This window comes from Felis catus, chromosome X, assembly GCF_018350175.1.
Source record: "Felis catus isolate Fca126 chromosome X, F.catus_Fca126_mat1.0, whole genome shotgun sequence".
Taxonomy (NCBI): Eukaryota; Metazoa; Chordata; class Mammalia; order Carnivora; family Felidae; genus Felis; species Felis catus.
This window is the reverse complement of record NC_058386.1, coordinates 59,577,594-59,599,572: the sequence shown is the minus strand read 5'-3', so window position 1 is coordinate 59,599,572 and position 21,979 is coordinate 59,577,594. Positions and strand designations below refer to the sequence as shown.

At 38.4% G+C, this 21,979-nt stretch overlaps 1 protein-coding gene across 1 annotated transcript; it reads right to left on the bottom strand.

Annotated features, from left to right (window-relative positions):
- Positions 1–19,104: 19,104 nt before the first annotated feature.
- LOC111558721 (polyadenylate-binding protein 1-like 2) lies at positions 19,105–21,379 on the bottom strand. The gene has a single exon (XM_023249151.2). It carries the CDS (start codon positions 21,221–21,223, stop codon positions 20,621–20,623), a length of 603 nt encoding a protein of 200 aa, XP_023104919.1. The 5' UTR covers positions 21,224–21,379; the 3' UTR covers positions 19,105–20,620.
- Between the last annotated feature and the right edge of the window lie 600 nt (positions 21,380–21,979).

Below are 21,979 nucleotides of genomic sequence, written 5' to 3'. Positions count from 1 at the left end.
TGTGTCAGGTAGGAAATTGCTGCAGCTGAGGTCAGAGAGATTTTTTCCTGCTTTCTCCTCTAGGATTTTGATGGTTTCCTGTGTCACATTCAGATCCTTTATCCATTTTGAGTTTATTTTTGTGAATGGTGTAATAAAGTGGTCTACTTTAATTCTTCTCCATATTGCTGTCCAGTTCTCCCAGCACCATTTGTTAAAAGACTGGTTTTTTTTTCCATTGTATATGCTTTCCTACTTTGTCAAAGATTAGTTGGCCATACTTTTGTGAGTCCAATTCTGGAGTCTCTATTCTATTCCACTGGTTTATGTGCCTGTTTTTGTGCCAATACCATGCTGTCTTGATGATTACAGCTTTGGAGTAGAGGCTAAATTCTGGGATTGTGATGATTCACGCTTTGGTCTTCTTCTTCAATACTACTTTGGCTATTTGGGGTCTTTTGCGGTTCCATACAAATTTTAGGATTGCTTGTTCTAGCTTTGAGAAGAATGCTGGTGCAATTTTTATTGGGATTGCATTGAATGTGTAGATAGCTTTGGGTAGTATTGACATTTTAACAATATTTATTCTTCCAATCCATGACCCAGAATGTTTTTCCATTTCTTTTTTTTTCAACATTTTTTTAATTTTATTTTTGGGACAGAGAGAGACAGGGCATGAACGGGGGAGGGGCAGAGAGAGAGGGAGACACAGAATCGGAAACAGGCTCCAGGCTCCGAGCCATCAGCCCAGAGCCTGACGCAGGGCTCGAACTCACGGACCGCGAGATCGTGACCTGGCTGAAGTCGGACGCTTAACCGACTGCGCCACCCAGGCGCCCCTCCATTTCTTTATATCTTCATCAATTTCCTTCATAAGGTTTCTATAGTTTTCAGCATACAGATCTTTGACATCTTTGGTTAGGTTTATTCCTAGGTATTTTATGGTTCTTAGTGCAGTTGGGAATGGGATCGGTTTCTTTGTCTTTCCGTTGCTTCATAAGTAGTGTATAAGAACACAACTGATTTCTGTACATTAATTTTGTATCCTGCGACTTTACTGTGTTCATGTGTCAGTTCTAGCAGACTTTTGGTGGAGTCTATCGGATTTTCCATGTATAATATCATGTCATCTGCAAAAAGTGAAAGCTTGACTTCATCTTTGTCAATGTTGATGCCTTTGATTTCCTTTTGTTGTCTGCTGATGTTAGAACTTCCAACACTATGTTAAACAACAGCAGTAAGAGTGCACATCCCTGTCGTGTTCCTGATCTCAGGGGTAAAGCTCTCAGTTTTTCCCCATTGAGGATGATATTAGCTGTGGTAATACCATGGCTTTTATTATTTTTAAGTGTGTTCCTTCTATCCCAACTTTCTTGAGGGTTTTTATTAAGAAGCGATGCTGAATATTGTCAAATGCTTTTTTCTGCATCAATTGACAGGATCATATGGTTCTTATCTTTTGTTTTATTAATGTGATGTATCACATTGTTTGATTTGCGAATGTTGAACCAGCCCTGCATCCCAGGAATGAATCCCACTTAATCATGGTGAATAATTCTTTTTATATGCTGTTGAATTTGATTTGCTAGTATCTTTTTGAGAATTTTTGCATCCATATTCATCAGGGATATTGACCTGTAGTTGTCTTTTTTTTTCTGGGTCTCTGTGTAGTTTAGGAATCAAAGGAATACTGGCTTCATAGAATGAGTCTGGAAGTTTTCCTTCCCTCTTTATTTTTTGGAACAGCTTAAGAAGGATAGGTATTATTTCTGCTTTAAATATCTGGTAGAATTCCCCAGGAAGCCATCTGTTCCTGGACTCTTATTTGTTGGGGGATTTTTGATGACTGATTCAATTTCTTCGCTGGTTATGGGTCTGTTCAAGTTTTCTATTTCTTCCTGTTCGAGTTTTGGAAGTGTGTGGGTACTGAGGAATTTGTCTATTTCTTTCAGGTTGTTCAGTTTGTTGGCATATAAATTTTCATAGTATTCCCTGATAATTGCTTGTGTTTCTGAAGGATTGGTTGTCATAATTCCATTTTCATTCATGATGTTATCTATTTTGGTCATTTTCCTTTTCTTTTTGAGAAGCCTGGCTAGAGGTTTATCAATTTTGTTTATTTTTTTTTTAAATACCAACTCTTGGTTTCATTGATCTGTTCTACCATTTTTTTTAGATTCTATATTGTTTATTTCTACTCTGATCTTTATTATTTCTCTTCTTCTCCTGGGTTTGGGGTGTCTTTGCTGTTCTGCTTCTATTTCCTTTAGGTGTGCTGTTAGATTTTATATTTGGGATTTTTCTTGTTTCTCGAGATAGGCCTGGATTGCAGTGTGTTTTCCTCTCAAGACTGTCTTTACTGCATCCGAAAGCATTTGTGTTGTTGTCTTTTCATTTCCATTTGTTTCCATATATTTCTTAATTTCTTCTCTAATTGCTTGGGTGACCCATTCATTCTTTAGTATGGTGTTCTTTAACCTCCATGCTTTTGGAAGTTTTCCAGACTTTTTCCTGTGGTTGATTTAAAGTTTCATAGCATTGTAGTCTGAATGTGTGCATGGTATGATCTCAATTCTTGTATACTTATGAAGGGCTGTTTTGTGACCCAGTATGTGATCTATCTTGGAAAATGTGCCATGTGCACTCGAGAAGAAAGTATATTCTGTTGCTTTGGGATGCAAAGTTCTAAATATATATCTGTCAAGTCCATCTGATACAATGTGTCATTCACGGCCCTTGTTTCTCTATTGATCCTGTGTCTAGATGACCTATCCATTGTTGAAAGTGGTGTATTAATATCCCATGCATTTACCACATTCTTATTAACAAGGTTGCTTATGTGATTGTTTTATGTATTTGGGGGCTCCCGTATTCGGTGCATAGACATTTCTAATTGTTAGCTCTTCCTGATGGATAGACCCTGTAATTATTATATAATGCCTTTCTTCATGTCTTGTTACAGCCTTTAATTTAAAGTCTAGTTTGTCTGATATAAGTATGGCTACTCCAGCTTTTTTTTTTTACTTCCAGTAGCATGATAAATAGTTCTCCATCCCCTCACTTTCAATCTGAAGGTGTCCTCAGAGTCTAAAATGAGTCTCTTGTAGACAGCAAATAGATACGTCTTGCTTTTTCATCCATTCTGATACCCTATGTCTTTTGTTTGGAGCATTTAGTCCATTTACACTTAGTGTTATTATAGAAAGATAGGGGTTTAGAGTCATTGTGATGTCTGTAGGTTTAATGCTTATAGTGATGTCTCTGGTACTTTGTGGTCCTTGCAACATTTCACTCACAGAATCCCCCTTAGGATCTCTTGTAGGGCTGGTTTACTGGTCATGAATTCCTTCCGTTTTTGTTTGTTTGGGAAAACCTTCATCTCTCCTTCTATTCTGAATGACAGACTTGCTGGATAAAGGATTCTTGGCTGCATATTTTTTTCTGTTCCTCACATTGAAGATTTCCTGCCATTCCTTTCTGGCCTGCTAAGTTTCAGTAGATAGGTCTGCTGTTACCCTTATATGTCTACCTTTGTATGTTAGGGCCTGTTTATCCCTAGCTACTCTCAGAATTTTCTCTTTATCCTTGTATTTTGCCAGTTTCACTATGGTATGTCATGCAGAAGATCGATTCAAGTTATGTCTGAAGGGAGTTCTCTGTGCCTCTTGAATTTCAATGACTTTTTCCTTCCCCTGATCAGGGAAGTTACCAGCTATGATATTTTCAAATACACCTTCAACCCCTTTCTCTGTCTTCTTCTTCTTCTTCTGAAATTCCTATAATACAGATATTGTTGCATTTGATTGCATCACTTAGTTCTCTAATTCTACCCTCATACTCCTGGATTTTTTTATCTCTCTTTTTCTCAGCTTCCTCTTTTTTCATAATTTCATCTTCTAATTCAGCTATTCTCTCCTCTGCCTCTTCAATCCATGCTATGGCCGCCTCCATTTTATTTTGCACCTTATTTATAGCATTTTTCAGCTCCTCATGACTATTTTTTAGTCCCTTGATCTCTGTAGCAATAGATGCTCTGCTGTCCTGTACACTTTTTTCAATCCCAGTGATTAATTTTGTGACTATTATTCTAAATTCTTTTGGAAAACCATTTGGAATATGGGGGCATAAGAGGTCGCCGGGGTCACCTTGTCCTGCTGATCACTTAGATTCCACCCACATCTGCCTACATAACCCAGAAAACTTCCAGAAGACTAGCAGAACTGACTCTCTGGAGCCAATGTAGACAAGAGGTCCACAAAAAAGGGTGGGATGGGCGGAGTGGTGGTGTGTGCTACACGGACTGGTGGGAAAGAGCTAGGCAGTAGAGGGGCAGCCCTCCCGGCAAGGCAGATCTCCTGAAGTCTGGCTTGCAAAAGCGGAGGGGCTGGAATCCGTGAGTTCTGACAGCCAGCAGGACTTAACATCTGGAATGTTAAAAGTCAAGATCTCTGCTCTTGGAGAGCAGGAAGGGTGAGAGGACGCTAGGAGAGAGAGTTGTTGAGCCCCAGAAAATAGAACTCAGCTAGACAGGGGAACAAAGGCGCTGGCAAGTGCCATCTCCTTCTCCAATCCCCCAGTTGAAATTCCAGAGGCAACCAGCTCCCATCATTGAACTTGCTTGCACCATGCAAAAGCCCAATGCTGTGCTTTTGTGGATCCATCCCTCTGATGAGGGAGGGCTTGAAAAAAGCATAGAGGACAGCAGAGCATCTATTGCTACTGAGATCAAGGGACTAAGAAATAGTCATGAGGAGCTATCTATGTTCATTTTATCTATCATCTGTCCATCATCTATATATCTATGTATTTATCATCTATCTATCTATCATCTATCTATACTTATTTCACTTCCATTACATCTATATCCCTATACCCAGAAGTGGAATTTCTGGATCATATGGTTGGTCCATTTTTAATTTTTGATAAACCTCCATATTGTACTTCATAATGGATGTACTAATTTATATTACTAACAACAGAACACCAGGGTTTCCTTTATTGCACATATTCATCAGCACTTGTTATCTTTTCTCTGTTAAATAGTGGCCATTATAAAGTTGTAATGTTATCTCATTGAGATTTTGATTGGCATTTCCCTGATGATTAGTGATGTTGACCACACTTTGATACACCTGTTGGTCACTTGAATACATCTTTGGAAAAATGTGTATTCATGTCCTTTGCCCATTTTAATTGGATTGTGGGTTTTTCTTTAATATGAAATTTATTGTCAAATTGTTTTCCATACAATACCCAATGCTCATCCCAACGGGTGCCATCCTCAATGCCCATCACCCACTTTCCCCTCCCTCCCACCCCCCATCAACCCTCAGTTTATTCTCAGGTTTTAAGAGTCTCTTATGGTACAATAACCAAAATTTAAAAATGACTATGCTCAGCAGTATAATGGAGATGATAGAAGACAGAATTGGTGAATTTGAAACGTATCACTGGAATTTATCCAAACTGAACAACAGAGAGACTATAGACTGAAACTAGTCATCAGGGATCTGTGGGACTCTAACAATACAGATAATATTTGTACAATTTGAATGCTGAAAGAAGAGTAAAGACATGATTGAACTGAAAAAGTATTAGAAGAAATAATGACTGGAAACTCCTGAAATTTGGTGAAAGACCTAAGTTGAAAATTCAAGAAGTGAATGAAATTCACATAGGATAAACTCAAAGAAATCCACACCTGGATATATCATAATTAAACTTGTGAATGTCAGCTTAAGACTTGAAAGTAGTCAGAGAAATTCCATATTACAAATAAGGGAACACCAATTTGAATGACAGGAGATTTCTAGTCTGAAACCATGGTGGCCCAAAAGAATTGGTACAACATATTTAAAGTGCCAAAATTCAAACAGACAAGCAAAAACAACCCATTAGATCAAATTTCTGTAAACAACAGCAATATACATCAGGAATGAGGGACAAATATAAAAATATTTTCAGACTAAGGAAAACTAAGAGATTTTGTTACCTACAAATATATCCCTAAAGACAGAATAAAAGTAAGTTATCCTTATAAAGGAAGTTCTTATAAAAGAGAAAAAACTTAAAACTTCACAAAAGAAAGAACATGAGAAATTATGAAAACAGAATGTATAGAAAATATGAGATTTGGGGCCCCTGATTAACTCAGTCCTTTGAGCATCCTACTTCAGTGCAGATCATGATCTCATGGTTTCTGAGTTTGAGCCCCACATTGGGATCCCTGCTGTCAGCATGAAGACCACTTTGGATACTCTGTCCCCTTCTCTCTCTGCCCATTCCCTGCTCACACACTCTCTCAAAAATGAATAAACATTAAAAAAGAAGAAAATATGAGACCAGCCTACTGATAAGTTTCTTAAATCATAGCTGATTGCTGAAGTAAAAATTATAATGCTATCTAATCTGATAGCCAATATAAATAAATGAAATATTTAAAACAATTATATTTTAAAAGTAAGAAAGGTAAAGAAATCTAAATGGAAATAAGTTTACATTCCCACCAACAGTGCAAGAGGGTTCCCATTTCTCCACATCCTTGCCAACATCTGTTGTTTCCTCAGTTGTTAATTTTAGCCACTCTGACTAGCGTGAGGTGGTATATCAATGTGGTTTTGATTTGTATTTCCCTGATGATGAGCAATGTTGAACATCCTTTCATATGTCTGTTGGCCATCTGGATGTTTTCTTCAGAAAAGTGTCTATTCATGTCTTCTTCCCATTTCTTCACTGGATTATTTGTTTTTTTGGGTGTTCAGTTTGGTAAGTTCTTTATAGATTTTAGATACTAACCCTTTATCCAATGTCATTTGCAAATATATTTTCCCATTCCATTGGCTGCCTTTTAGTTTTATTGACTGTTTCCTTTGCTGTGCAGAAGCTTTTTACCTTCATGAAATCCCAATAGTTCATTTTTTATTTTATTTCCCTTGCCTCTGGAGACATATCAAGTAAGAAGTTGCTGCAGCCTAGGTCAAAGAGGTTGATGCCTATTTTCTCCTCTAGGGTTTTGATGGTTTGCTGTCTCACATTTAGTCCTTTCTTCCATTTTGAGTTTATTTTTGTGTATGGTATAAGAAAGCAGTCCAGTTTCACTCTTCTGCATGTTGCTGTCAAGTTCTCCCAGCACAATTTGTTAAAGAGACTGCAATGCTGGTGGGAATGCAAACTGGTGCAGCCACTCTGGAAAACAGTGGGGAAGTTCCTCAAAAAATTAAAAAATATAATTATCCTACGACCCAGCAGTAGCACTACTAGGAATTCATCTAAAGGATACAGGATTCACAGGGGTACATGTACCCCAATGTTTATAGCAGCGCTTTCAACAATAGCCAAATTATGGAAAAAGCCCAAATGTCCATCAACTGATGAATGGGATAAAAAGATGTGGTTTATATATACAGTCGAGTACTACTTGGCCATGAGAAAGAATGAAATCTTGCCATTTGCAACAACATGGATGGAACTGGAGGGCATTATAATAAGTGAAATAAGTCAGAGAAAGACAGATACCATATCTTTTCACTCATATGTGGAACTTGAGAAACTTAACAAGACCATGGGGGGAGGGAAGGGGAAAAAATAGTTTCAAACAGTGAGGTAGACAAACCATAAGAGACTCTGAGATACAGAAGACAAACTGAGGGCTGATGGGCAGGGGAGAATGGTGATGGGAATTGAAGAGGGCACTTGTTTGGATGAGCACTGGGTGTTGTATGTAAGCAATGAATCATGGGAATCTACTCCTGAAACCAAGAGCACACTGTATATACTGTGTGTTAGCTAACTTGACAATAAATTATTTTAAAAAAGGAATTAAGTTTACTACATGTCACCTGAGGTGGTAAAACACTAATGCCAGTATACTGTGATAAGTTGTGTATATATATATATATATATATATATATATATATATAGTGAAATACTAAAGAAAAAAACAAACTATAAGTTAATCAAAATGAAATCCTAAAAATGTTTGAGAAACTCACAGGAAGGCAAGGAAAGTGCATTAGAGAAAATGTGAACCAGGGGAAACAAATGCAAAGCATATAATTAAATAACAAATTTACTAATATATCATCACTTACCTGAAACTCAAATATTCAAAATACAGTAAAGACAGAGATTCATAGGTAGATTAAAAATAAAAATGATCCAGTTATATGTTTTCTATAAGAAACTGACTGCAGATTTGATAACATAGGTAGCTTAAAAAACTAAACAGATGGAAAATTGTATACCGTGCAACACTAATTTTTAAAAGCAGTGTTTATGTTGATATCAGAAAAGGTGGACTTCAGAACAAAGAAAATTACTAAAGTCAAAAAGGGACTTCTGATTCACCAAGAAGACATAAAATGTGTAAGCATCCAAGAGCAAAGCTTCAAAGTATATGACGCATAAACTGATAGAAATTAAAGGATAAACAGAAAAATTCACAATTCCATTTAAAAATTCAATCTTTGTTGTGATAGAATTTTCACTGTTTGACCACCTATATTTAACTTTTTAAAAAATTTTATTTAACTCCAAGTTAGTTGACATGCAGTGTACTAATGGTTTCAGGACTAGAATTTAGCAATTCACCACTTATATATAACACCCAGTGCTCAACCCAAGTGCCTTCCTTAAGTCCCACCACCCATTTAGCCCATCCTCCCATCCAACACCTCTCTGGCAACCCTCATTTTGTTCTCTATATTTAAGAGTCTCTTATGATTTGCCTCCCTTTCTGTTTTTATCTTATTTTTCCCAATATTAACTTCTAACAAAAACATCTGGTAACATTCATTTAAAAAAACTATTGTATATATGATTAATTTTGACTCCTTCAGGTACTATTTCATTTTACAGATGGAGAAGATAATGTTTTAGAATGGACATGTCCAAGATCACAGTCAGTAGTGGAAAAATATATATGAAAATTTCTGTAAGATTCTAAAAAGAAAAATAGAGAAAAATAAAAGTGTCCACCTTTCTATCCTATATTTCCTACAGCAGCTGTATTTATTCATATGAAATCACAAACTTATGCAAAACAAATTAATTGTGACTATTTTTTCATGAAATCATTAGTGAACGTCCTTTTTTCTTACTGTATTTTAAAATTTTCTTCAATGACCTATTCTCATGTAATATGTTAAAAAAAAGTTAAAGTATGTCAAACAAGCTATCATTTTAAGACAATCTGATTCATAAAGTTTAAAAAGAATTTTGATATAGAGTGATGAAGTTTGTTTAAGGAAATGAATACTCTCCCAATGTTAGTAAGAGTATGCATTACTACAACCATGATAGAGGGCAATTGGACATTATCATAAAAAAAATCTTCAAGAGGCTTTTATCTATGATTTCTTCTGACAGTGTGTATCAAATTAATGATCTTTAATATAAGGAAGGATTATTCTGCTATGATCATAGAAGCCTCAGTTGAGAAAAATAATAGATTTTATAGAGTACAACTGTTATAGATTTACAGAAACATTGAGCAGATAGTCCAGAGTATCCCCATATAACACAGCCCTACTATGCAGTTTCCTCTACCATCTGTGTTAGTGTCATGCATTTGTTACAATTCATAAATCAATACTGATACATTATTATTAACAAAGATCAATACTTTACATTAAGTTTCTTTCATTTTGTTGAGCAGTTCTATTAGTTTTGACTAATGCACAATATTATATATGCAACATTAAAGTCTCATAGCGAATAGTTCCACCAAAATCCTTCCATACTTTACCTATCCATCCCTCTCTCTCTCCCACAGAACCCTGGTGACCACTGATATTTCTACCATCTGTATAGCTCTGCCTTTACTGAAATGTCACATAGAATAACACAGTATGTAGCCTTTTCAGACTGGCTGCTTTAGTAGTATTTTTTTAAGTTTCTTCCATGTGTTTTTGTGATTCATTTCTTTTTTGCAATAAAAAAATATTCCACTGTATGAGTTTATCCATTCACCTATTGAATAACATCTTGGTTGTTTGTAGCTTTCAGAATTTACAAATAAAGCCACTATACAGTATTGCATGCAAGTTTTGTGTTGACATGTCATCAATTTATTCTGGTAAATATCTAGGAGCACTATTGCTTGATTTTATATTAAGACTATGTCTAGCTTTGTAAGAAACTGCCAAATGGTCTTGCAAAGGAGCTGTTATATTTTACCATCACCAGCAGCAATGCATTATAGTGCCTGTTTCTCTTCATTACTACAATTCAATTTTGTAAGTATTTTGGATTTTGGCCATTCTTGTTGATGTATAATAGTATCTTATTATAGTTTTCATTTGCAATTACTTAATGACATATGATGTTAACAGTCTTTTCACTCACTTGTTATCTGTATATCTTCTTTTTTAATGGGAAAATCAAATTTAATTTCATACTTATAGGGAGACCACACAGACATGTAAATTCCAAAGACAGGCAGACAAGATGAAGTATATATGTCATTCTGAAATAAGGAGATAGGAGGTAAGGGTCTGGGACTTCAAAGGGAAGGAATACAATTCACAGGAAGATGAAAGAGTAAATGTCTGGTAAACAAATGTGTGCTGGGCCATTCAGAAACAATGGGACATAGAAGATTTTGATCAAACAGGCCTTGCTGGTTCCTCCCTGTCAATGGTACCTAGCTCGTATCATAAGATAGTTATCTATGGTGATAGCTCTCTTCCTAGAGTAGGTCCTTTATCTAAATTCTTTTCAGGCAGTTGTGGGGGAGGTAAAGAGCTTTTCCTGAATCTGCTGGGTTTTGATTGCTTTCTTTTTTTAAGTTTATTTATTTATTTTGAGAGAGAAATAGAGAAAGAAAGGGAGGGGCAGAAAGAGGGACAGCTCTGCTCTCTAACAGTGCAGAGCCCATTGCAGGACTCAAACCCACAAACCGCAAGATCATGATCTTAGCTGAGACCAAGAGTTGGCCGCTCAATCGACTAAGCCACCCAGATGCCCCTTGATTGCTTTCTAACTCAAAATAATCTTCATGCCAAAATTTCCCATCTTGGGGAAGCCTGCACTTGGCCCCTACACAAGCAAAAAACTCTCACTAATATTAAGAACAATATAATGGAGTTATAGGCCCTCTAACCTCTTGGTTGTGAGTTTTCTGTTCAGATCTTTTGCCCATTTTAAAAATTGAGATGTTTGTTTTATTTTTGAGTTTTAAGAACTTTGAATATTTTGGAAGAAGATCTTTACCAAATATGTGTTTTACAAATATTTTCTCCTAGACTATGGCTTGCCTTTTTATTCTCTTAACAGTGACTCACATCGCAGAAGATATTCAATTTTATTTATATTTTTCCAGCATTATTGAGGTTTAATTGAAAAATAAAACTGGACACATTTAAAGAATATAAGGTAATGGGGGCACCTGGGTGGCTCCGTCAGTAAGCGTCCGACTTCGGCTCAGGTCATGATCTTGCAGTTCGTGAGTTTAAGCCCTGCGTCAGGCTCTGTATTGACAGCTCAGAGCCTGGAGCCTGCTTTGGATTCTGTGTCTCCCTCTCTCTCTGCTCCTCCCCCACTCACACTCTGTCTCTCTCTCAAAAATAAATAAACATTGAAAAAATTTAAATTATACAACGTAATGATATAATATACATATACATATACATTGTGAAATGATTATCACAATTAAGTTAACTATCACATCCATTACCTCACATAGCTACCTGTTTTTATGTGACAATAATTAAGATCTACTGTCAGCAAATTTTGAATGCACTATATAACATTATTAACTATATTCACTATGCTGTACACTACATTATCAAAATTTATTCCATCTTATAACTGAAATTTTGTATCCTTTGACCAACATCTCCCAATTTCCCCCACACCCCTAGTCCTTTGCCACCACCATTCTACTCTGTTTCAGTGAGTTTATCTTTTTGTGGGTTTTTTTTTTCGTTTTGTTTTGTTTTTAGATTCCACATATAAGTGAAATCATACAGTATTTGTCTTTCTCTGCCTGGTTGATTTCACTTAGCATGATGTCCTTCAGGTTCATCCATGTTGTTGTGAATGACAGAATTTCTTTTTTTTTTTAAGTGGATCAATAATATTCCATTGTGTGTATGTATACACACACATGCACACATAAATGTATGTATTTTTTTTCTTAGTTTATTCATCCATTGATGTATACTTAAGTTGTTTCCATGTCTTGGCTGTTGTGAATAATGCTGCATTGATCATGGGAGTGTATATATCTCTTTGAGATACTGATTTTATCTATCATCTATCTATCTATCTATCTATCTATCATCTATTTCTCTCCCTTTCTCCAGAAATGGAATTGCTAGATCATATAGTAGTTCTATTTTAATTTTTTTAGGAATCTCCATACTGTTTTCCATAATGTCTGTGCCACTTTATATTCACCAACCGTGTACAAGGATTTCCTTTTCTTCATATCCTTGCCAACATTTACTATCTCTTGTCTTTTTAAAATTGTTTTTAGAGAGAGAGCATGAGTGGGGAAAGGTCAGAGAGAGAGAAAGAGAGAGAGAGAGAGAGGGAGAATCTTAAGCAGGGTCCATACTTAGTGCAGAGCCTGACACGGGGCTCTATTCCACAACCCTGGGATCATGACCTGAGCTGAAATCAAGAGTCAGATGCTCAACCGAGTCACTCAGACACCCCTCTCTTGTATTTTTGATAATAGTTATCCTAACAGGTGTGAGGTGGTATATTATTGTGATTTTGATTTTCATTTGCCCGATGATTGGCAATGTTGAGCACATTTTCATGTATCTGTTATCCATTTCAATAAGTTTAATAAGTTTAATTTTATATTGTTAATAAGTTTATTTTTATTATATTGAGATGTATGAGTTCCTTGTGTATTTTATAAATTAATCTATCATTATATATATTGTTTGCAAATATTTTCTCCCATTCCATAGGTTGATTTTTCACTGGGTTGTTTTCTTTGCTATGCAGAAATTCTTTAGTCTGACATCGAGTCCCACTTGTCTATATTTGTTTTGGTTGCCTGTGCTTCTGGTGTTATATCAAAAAATCAGTGCCAAGACCAAGTCCCTTAAGTTTTCTTCTAGGAGTTTTATGGTTTCCAGTCTTACATTTAAGTTAATTTTGAGCAGTTCAGTTTCATTTTTTTGCATGTGGATATCCAATTTTCCAACACTATTTATTGAAGACATGATCTTTTCCCCACTGTGTATTCTTGATGCCTTTGTCAAATTTTAATTGACTGTATATTGGTGAGTTTATCTCCAGACTCTCTATTCTGTCTCTTTGATTCTTTCTTCTGCATGTTCAAATCTGCTGTTGAAGCTATCTATTGAATCCTTTAGTACAGTCAGTATTGTTTTCAGCTCTAGTATTTCTGTTTTTTTTTTTTCTGGCACTGTCTGTTTCTTTGTTGGACTCATTTTGTTAATATGTTGTTTTCCTAATTTTATGTAGTTGTCTGTGTGTTCTTGAAGTTGACTGAACTTCTTAGGAGTTTTATTGTGAACTCTTTGTCAGAGAGTTCATACATAGATACATAAATCTCCATTTATTTAAGGTAAGTTATTGGAGTTTAATTAGTTTCTGGTGGTGTGATATTTACTTGATTCTTTGTGACCCTTGGTTCATTGCATTAATATCTGCTCATTCAAGTAAGTGATCTGCTCTTCAATATTTCACAGGTTTGCTTCAGCAAGGAAAGACCTTTACAAGTCAGCTCAGGTTGAGGCACTGGATAGATCAGCTGGTAGCATCTATGGGTAGGCAAAGATTGTCTTGAGGGTCTTTAGTTGAGCGAGGCTACTGGCCATACACTGTGGTCAAATGGGGCCTCTAGCTGAGCTCTGCAATCACCTCTGGTCAAGTGGGGTTGCAGGCTGTGTTCACAATGTTGTGCCACTGGTTGGACTCTGCAATTGAGCAAGTTTGTGGGCCTGGCTTCACAATTTCTTCTGCTTGCATGAGGTATTAGCCTATGCTTCTACACCAGATGGTGTGTTGACTGGACTCCATGTTCAGGTGAAGACACAGGCGGGGCTTCACAGTCACAAGAGGTCACTGGCCATGCTCTGCTTTTGTGCAAGGTCTCTGCTTGGACTTTCTGGTTAGGAGGGACCTCCAGCTGCATCATGAAGTTGAGTGGGCTTGAGACTGTAAAAAATGCTTTGTGGTTGGGTGGGGTCACTGTCCAAGCTCTCTCATAAAGTGGTTCTTTTGGCAATCCTCTGCAATTGGGCAGAGTCACCATCTGGGCTCCTTGCCTGAGCAAGGCCACAGGCTGTGTTTGGAAATCAAGCAGTGGTGTAGGCTGGACTTTGTAGCTCAGCAGTATCATAATGGGCTGGGCTCGCACTTACCCAGGGTTACTGTTCAGGCTCCCTGGTTATGAGATGTAAGACACTATGCTCAACAGTTGAGTAGAGCTCCTGGCTTGGCTCCTTGCCCAAGCAGAGCTATAAGGTAGCTTCCACAGCTGCCAGTGTTTTCTGGCTAGGCTTCCCAAAGGACGTGACTGGAGGCTCCCCTCAGCAGTTGAGAAGGGATGTGAATTTGCTTCCTAACCTAGGTAGGGCAGTAGAATGGTTTCCATAGTGGGTACAGCCTGTTGACTGGAGACCCACATCCAATATAACTGCCAACTGAGCTCCCTAGCCAGACAGGGCCACCAGCTTAGCTCTGCAGATGGGCAGAGCCACTGGCTGGGATCTCTGTTCTGGCATCATTGCAAGCAGGAATGTAGCTGCCAACGTCTGAGCATTCGTTGCTGTAAGCCTCACTCCTCTATCTCTGATCCCCAGTGGTTGAGCCGCAGATTCTCCCTGTGATCCTCATGAAACAAGATCCAAGTGGGCTTCCTGGGAAACATCCCATAACACTGGGGCAACTGGCTGTCCACCTTGGATTCTCTTTTTCCTACTGAAGAAACCTTAAGTCCAGGGAACCCTCTCAGGGTGGCTCCATGCCAGCCTGTGGTTGGGGCAAGATGCTGTCAGAGTATAGCCCCTCCTCTCACACTTCTAACGTGGTCCTTCTTGGTCTCTGCAGTTTGGGGGATCCTTCAGACTCACCCTCAGGGTTTAGGATTCCCTTAATGACATCCTATCAATGTATGATTGCTAATTGGCCTTCCTGTAACTAGACTGAAAGATGGAAACAACCTACATCACCATCTTGATGACATCATTCTCTCATTTTCTAAAGATGTGTTTTGCTAGATAAAATCTTTAAGGATAAAGTATTTGAATATATTTTTGTCAAATTTTGCTTGCATAAACATAAGAAAAAGTGATTTGGAGATATAAAAACACATGGACAGTCATTATGTCTTTTTTTCATTATAGTTTAGTGGTTAAGAGTAAACTATGAATCTATACTACATGAGTTCATGTCCTAGTTGTATGACTTTGGGCTGTAAGTGCTTCAGTTACTTCATGTGTAAAATGTAAAAAAAAAAAACCTATATACCATATAGAGGTTGTTGTGTGGATTAAATGAGTTATTACATGAGAAGCACATATAACAATACCTGACACAAATTGAGTATTATATAAGATCATTATATTTTGACTCAAACAATTTTAATTTTTTTGAAAATAAGTTGAAAAATTATTTGTTTTTGGAACCATCTTTTTCCCATAGTTTAAAAAGAATTACAAGTAACAGTAATGCTGAACAATGGATGAAATTGTAAACTGGGATGGATTATGGAGGGTTAATGTGGAAATGATATCACAGTCTTTTTGACAGTGTAATTTGATAATTAGATTTCTAATAAATGTATGAAAAATATTCTTGAAAGTGTATGAAGGTATGACTGCAATAATAGTCTTCTAACAGGTTTTATTTTAATGTGAAAAAACTAGAAACAAAAATCCACTAGTTAAGTCAACGGGCTTACTATAGGTACCATAATATACTATGTAACTATTGCAAATAATGTTGTGTAATAGTAATTGACATGGATTTATGTTAATGTGGCATTTTAGTAAAAAAAAAGCTATTGGATATTTATGAATATGTACACGTCGGTGCATACATCTATGTCTATGCATAATTAAAAGTGTGAAAGGTAATACAACCAAATTTTAAGTATTTTTTTAATTTTTTAAAAATATTTTTATTTATTTTTGAGAGAGAGAGACAGAGCATGAGTGGGAGAGGGGCAGAGAGAGAGGGAGACAGAATCCAAAGCAGTCTCCAGGCTCTGAGCTGTCCACACAGAGCCCAAAGTGGGGCTCGAACTCATGAACTGCGAGATCATGACCTGAGTTGAAGTCAGACGCTTGACTGAGTCACCCAGGCACCCCTACATGTAGTCTTTATCCCATGATAGGATTATGGTTGTGTTCCATGTTATTCACTCTGTTTAAAAATAAATAATGCTTTTTTTTCTACGATTTGTTTGCCTAGCAGACAGAAATTTTTTAAAAAATGTTATTACAGGTAAAATTGAAAAACATGGATTCTATTTTCTCCACTAAAAACATAACAAAGTTTAATACAAATTCTAATACTCAGCTCAGAGCCCTGTGCAAAGAACTGGGTGCACATTTAGATTAGAAATAACAGAATCATAGTGTAAGTTGACACTACTTTACAACTGGAAATTTGACCATATGGTCTGATAACTGGTCTATATTTTTTTTCTGCTTTTTTTCTTCTAGACATGTTTGCTACAGAAACATGGACTGTAAATTAGGTAAACAGTAGTCAACACAGTGGCCTGAAATTAACAAAGAATTGGAAACATAGAAAATAGCTATCAATGTAGGAAGAATGAATCCATCCATATACACAATGGATATTCAAAGACTATTTTAAATGATGTGAAAAAATGAATATAAAAATATTTCAAGACTAATTTATTACTAAAGGTTTTGAAACAAAGGGAAAAATAAGAGAGAGAGAGAGAGAGAAATCAAGAAACAGACTCTTAATTATAAAGAATAAACTTGGTTACCATAGGGGAAAAAGGGTGGAAGGATGGGTAAAAAAAAAAAAAAAAAAAAGAGGAAAGAATGCAAATTATGATTTTATATCTTATATATAAAAATATATATGAGGGGCGCCTGGGTGGCGCAGTCGGTTAAGCGTCCGACTTCAGCCAGGTCACGATCTCACGGTCCGTGAGTTCGAGCCCCGCGTCAGGCTCTGGGCTGATGGCTCAGAGCCTGGAGCCTGTTTCCGATTCTGTGTCTCCCTCTCTCTCTGCCCCTCCCCCGTTCATGCTCTGTCTCTCTGTGTCCCAAAAATAAATAAACGTTGAAAAAAAAATTAAAAAATATATATGAGTTATTATACAACATAATTATGTACGTATTAATGCAAATTTATATATGCATATATGTATACATAAATTTAAATTTTTTTCCTTATATTATCAGTGCTACTTTTATTTTATTTTGCCTATCAATGCATTGTGAGTTTTAAATGAATTTATATTCCTTGAATAAAAGACAAAAAGTTATTATTTTTAAAAATTGCAAAAGGAAGACAAAAAATTATATATTTTTTAATAACATATTAGCAAATCTTATAATACCCAGGGAGGAACCTGTGCAAGAAAATGGGCATTCTTCCAATGTATCAGTGGGAGTATAAATTGGTATATCCAGGCCACTTGATGGTACAGCTAAAATTTTTTTAAGCACTTTTATTTTTCAATTCCACTTCTATGTATTTATGTGAATACAATAATTCTGCAGCAAAATTACTACAGATTTGGGCTCAATGGGGAAAGTTTAGAAACTATATTAAAGTCAAAGTGAGGAAACATTTAAAAAAATTCTGATCCACCTATACGATGATAGTGAGCTATGGAAAAATACTAAATAACCAAAGATATTTTAGTTATATTTACAACATAATGAAAAAAATTGGAAGAATACATTTGGTGTGATCTTAAAATTTGTTTTAAATATAGAAAATAAGCAAAAAGTAATCTCTTAAAAAAGATTGTATATATTTGTTGTATATATTTATATGTATGTCTTTATATATTTAATATGTATGTCTTTTTTTCAAGCAACACACCTGTAAAATGAAATAGTAAAACCAAAATACACAGGCTTAACCAATTTCTCAAACAAAAAAGAATATTAACTGAAGAAGATGAGCAGGTAAATATACACTCTCTTACACAGTTAATGGACACAAACTTGTGCTTAATTTGGCAGCACATATACACAGTTAATGGGCATAAACTTTATGAAGAAGCACTTGGCAACAGACTGACAAGTATTTAACGCAATTAAATCTCTGCACATGTCAGCAAATGTTCAGCTACAAATGTGTTCCTCATAGAGTTAATCTTACTAAGGAAAAACTAGAACAACTTAAATATACATTAAGGGCTGCGTTTTAGAAACTGTAGCTCAACCATAAAATGGAACATAAAGTAAAAACAAAAGTAAAAAAGAGTTTTTAATAATTTGGAAAGATGATATGAAAGACCAATTTAGTGAATGTATTCCATAATTCAACAATACATATTACATTTTTGAAGGTATTATTTATTTATGTACATGTTTTATGTATTCCAATGTCTTTCTTGTCAAGTAGTAGAATTAGGAGTGATTTTTACATTGTTCATGATCAATTTTAAAAAGATTCTATTATGACATTGTGTCATTTGTATCAAAATAAATGCTCAAACTAAATAAAAACTAAAAAGCACAAGTCCCCCTGATAAAATATTGGGAGACTACAGAAATAACAGTAATAGCAAGGTTAAATAACTGTCAAGGTTTCGATCCTCTGATATTATTTGTGTACTTGGTGAGGGCAAATTGATACTATCTTTCTGGATATTCATTTAATAAGGAATAAAAAGAAAAAGAAAAAGAAAAAGAAAGATTTCAAACCTTCTGTGTCCTTTGATTCTGCAATTCGCTCTCACCAATGTTCGGAAACTAATATTGAATGTAAGCAAGGTTTGTGCACTATGATATTATGAGCAGCTAGGCTTTGAATAAGAAAACAAAACAATACAAATGTTCAACATCCGGATGTTCAACAAAGAGAAAGCTGTGAAAAGATAACCCCATATCTATATCTAAATACAAATATAGAGATGAATGCATATATCTATTCCTCTGTCAAGCCCCTCCACTGAAACACTAAACAGCCATGAAACAATTTTTAGAAGAATATTTAATGACATGAAACGAAGTTCGAGAATATCTATTTATACATCTATATCTTATCTCTATTATATACTCATGTGTGAAAAGGCAGATATTGAAACAGTATATACATGAAAATTCACATATATATCACATGAAAAATACTGGGGAAGTGCACATGAAAATGATTTAGGAATGTATGTGTGGCGATTAGGGTTGATTACTGGGAACATTAATTTTCTTCTGTTGCCTGCAGTTTAATTTTTTCCTGCAATAAAGCCGAATGATGTTTCTGGCAATGGGCAAAAAGGCAGTAAGTGGGCACAAGGAAAAGAGGGTGATAAAGAGCATTTAAATCCAGCAAAATAACCTAAAACAGTGAAATACCACTTGCAGCCCATCAAGCTGGCCAAAACGCACACACTCCAGCACACACACCCATCAATTACAGTGACTAGGAGACTATGCAGGGGGAATGGACATACTGTTTTTACTAGCTGTGCTGGCTGGCATGAATGCAAATCAGTACAATGCTTATGAAGGGGCCATTTGGCAACACACAGGAAAAGTCTCTAAAATATCCTGCAAGGATATTTTATTGTGGATCCTGCACGTCCACAATTAAGAAGACCATCCGGTATGCTAGCGAAGATTTGGCTTGACAAGGAAGGATTCATTCGTCAGAGTATGCAGTGTTGGGTTTAAACACAAGGAAAGAACTAGGCACCACCTGAATGTCCAACAATGCGGAAATGATTACAGAAGAGTTAAAGATCCATGGATACACTCTGCAGGCACTGAAGACGACATTTAGGAAGCCTGTTGAATAACATGGAAAGAAGTTCAATGGGTTGTGTTTTGTTTGGCTTTAGTTTCTGAAGAAGCAGATTAAGAAACACCACACACGCGAACCATTCTATAACAGGGTGTTAAAAGGGAAGGTGGGGGTGGGGAGTGAGGAAGAGAGGGAGGGAGAAAGAGGGAGAGAGGAGAGCCTGGAAAAACAGCACACGAAAAAGTGGTTGCCTCTGGGTAGTAGAATCATGGGGAACAATTACTCTCTGGGTTTTCCCTCATCTGATTTCCTTCTCCTTTCTGATGTTTCTACCATGAAATTGTATCACCTGTGTAGTGAAGGAAGCGAGAATGAAGTGCTTTTTAAACCAAAGCACAAGGAGAAAAGGCAGCCTATAATCTATCAAGTGGCACAGATTAGCAAGATTATTCACAACGCCCTTGGTGGGTGTGGGGGGAAGGGAGAGGTGGGGAAGACAGAAGGAAGAGGAAGGAGGGAGGAAGAGGAGGAGGAGGGGATGAAAGGAAAGAGGAAGAGAGGAAGAGAGGGGGGAAGAGGAGAGAGAGAGAGAGAGAGAGAGAGAGAGAGAGAGAGAGAGAGAGAGGAGAGAGACCTGCACTCCCAGTACAATACAATACACTGCTGGTGGGTTAGGGGGCAAAGAGGGGAGTTGTAAACCGGGTGGGAGCCAAGATTTGGCTCTGCTGGCTGACTGGCTCCTGGCATGTCTTCATCGCAAGGTGGCTTCCTCATCGGTGTCTTCCTCGAAATCCTTGACGTCAGCACTGGTGGACTGCCTGGCCCAGGCTCCCCTTTCGGCTTCTCGTTCTTTATGCGACTTGAATCTCCCAACGAAAATTTTGCGGTAGTTCAGGAACATGCCATTCATCGCATCAATGGCCCGCTCTGCGGACTCCTGCTTCTGGAAGTGCACAAACCCGTAGCCCTTGGGCCCCTTTTCGTCGCAGGCCACTTTGCAGGAGAGGATGTTGCCAAACGCCGAGAAGATGTTGTATAGCGCCTTGTTGTCGATGGTCTTGCCCAGGTTCTTGATGAAGACGTTGCCCACCCCACTCTTGCGGAGCGAGGGGTCCCGCTGGGACCACATGATGCGCACGGGCCTGCCCTTGATGACATCAAAGTTCAGGGTTTCCAGGGCCCGCTTGGCGTCCACCGGTTGCTGGTAGTTGACGTACGCGTAGCCCAACGAGCGGCGGGTGATCTTGTCCCTGCAAATGCGGATGGAAAGGATGGGCCCGGCCGGGCTGAACTTCTCGTAGAGCATTGCTTCTGTCACTTCAGGGTGCAGGTCGCCCACGTACAGCGAGGCCATAGGAAAGTCTGGGTTCCCCTCGGAGACCCTGCTGGTCTCCGCATCCGCATCTGCATCTGCATCCGCGGCTGCAGCCGCCGCCGCCGCCGCCTCCGCGTCCCCCTCCGCGTCCGCCTCCCCCAAGGAGGGCGCCGCAGCCTCCGCTGCTGCTGCTGCTGCTGCTGCTGCTGCTGCTGCTGCTGCAGTGGCGGCGGCGGCGGCGGCGGCGCAGGCAGCTTCAGCCGCGCTAGCCTCCACAACCACTGCCGCCAGGGCAGCCCCCGCCTCCTTCCCCTCTGCCAGGGCGGCCGCCACCTCCCCCCGGGTGCCCTCCGCCACTGCCTCCTCTACTGAGGCCTCGGCCTCCACCTCAGCCTCCACCTCTGCTTCCGCCTCCGCTACGGAGGCCTCCGCCACAGCCTCCGCCACGGTCGCCGCCGCAGCCTCCGCCGCCGCCGCAGCCGCTGCCGCCACCGCCGCCGCCACTTTCGCCGCTGTCGCCACGGTCGCCGGTGCCTCCAGGCCGCTGCCGCGACCTCCCTTCCCGCGAGCTGGGGGGTAGAGAGGCGCGAAAGGACAGGAGGGCGGGTGGCGCGAGCGGGAGCTGGGGCCGGGGACCCGGGGCCAGTCCGAGTCACTTGGGATAGCAAGCGCTGCGAGGAGCGCACCGGTGCGAGTCACCGCAGCCTGCAGCCTGCTGCTGCCGCCGCCTCTCGGTCGTGGGCTAGCGTGCGGGGCGCGGGCGGGCAAGGCGGCGTGTGGTGGGGGGTGGGGGGT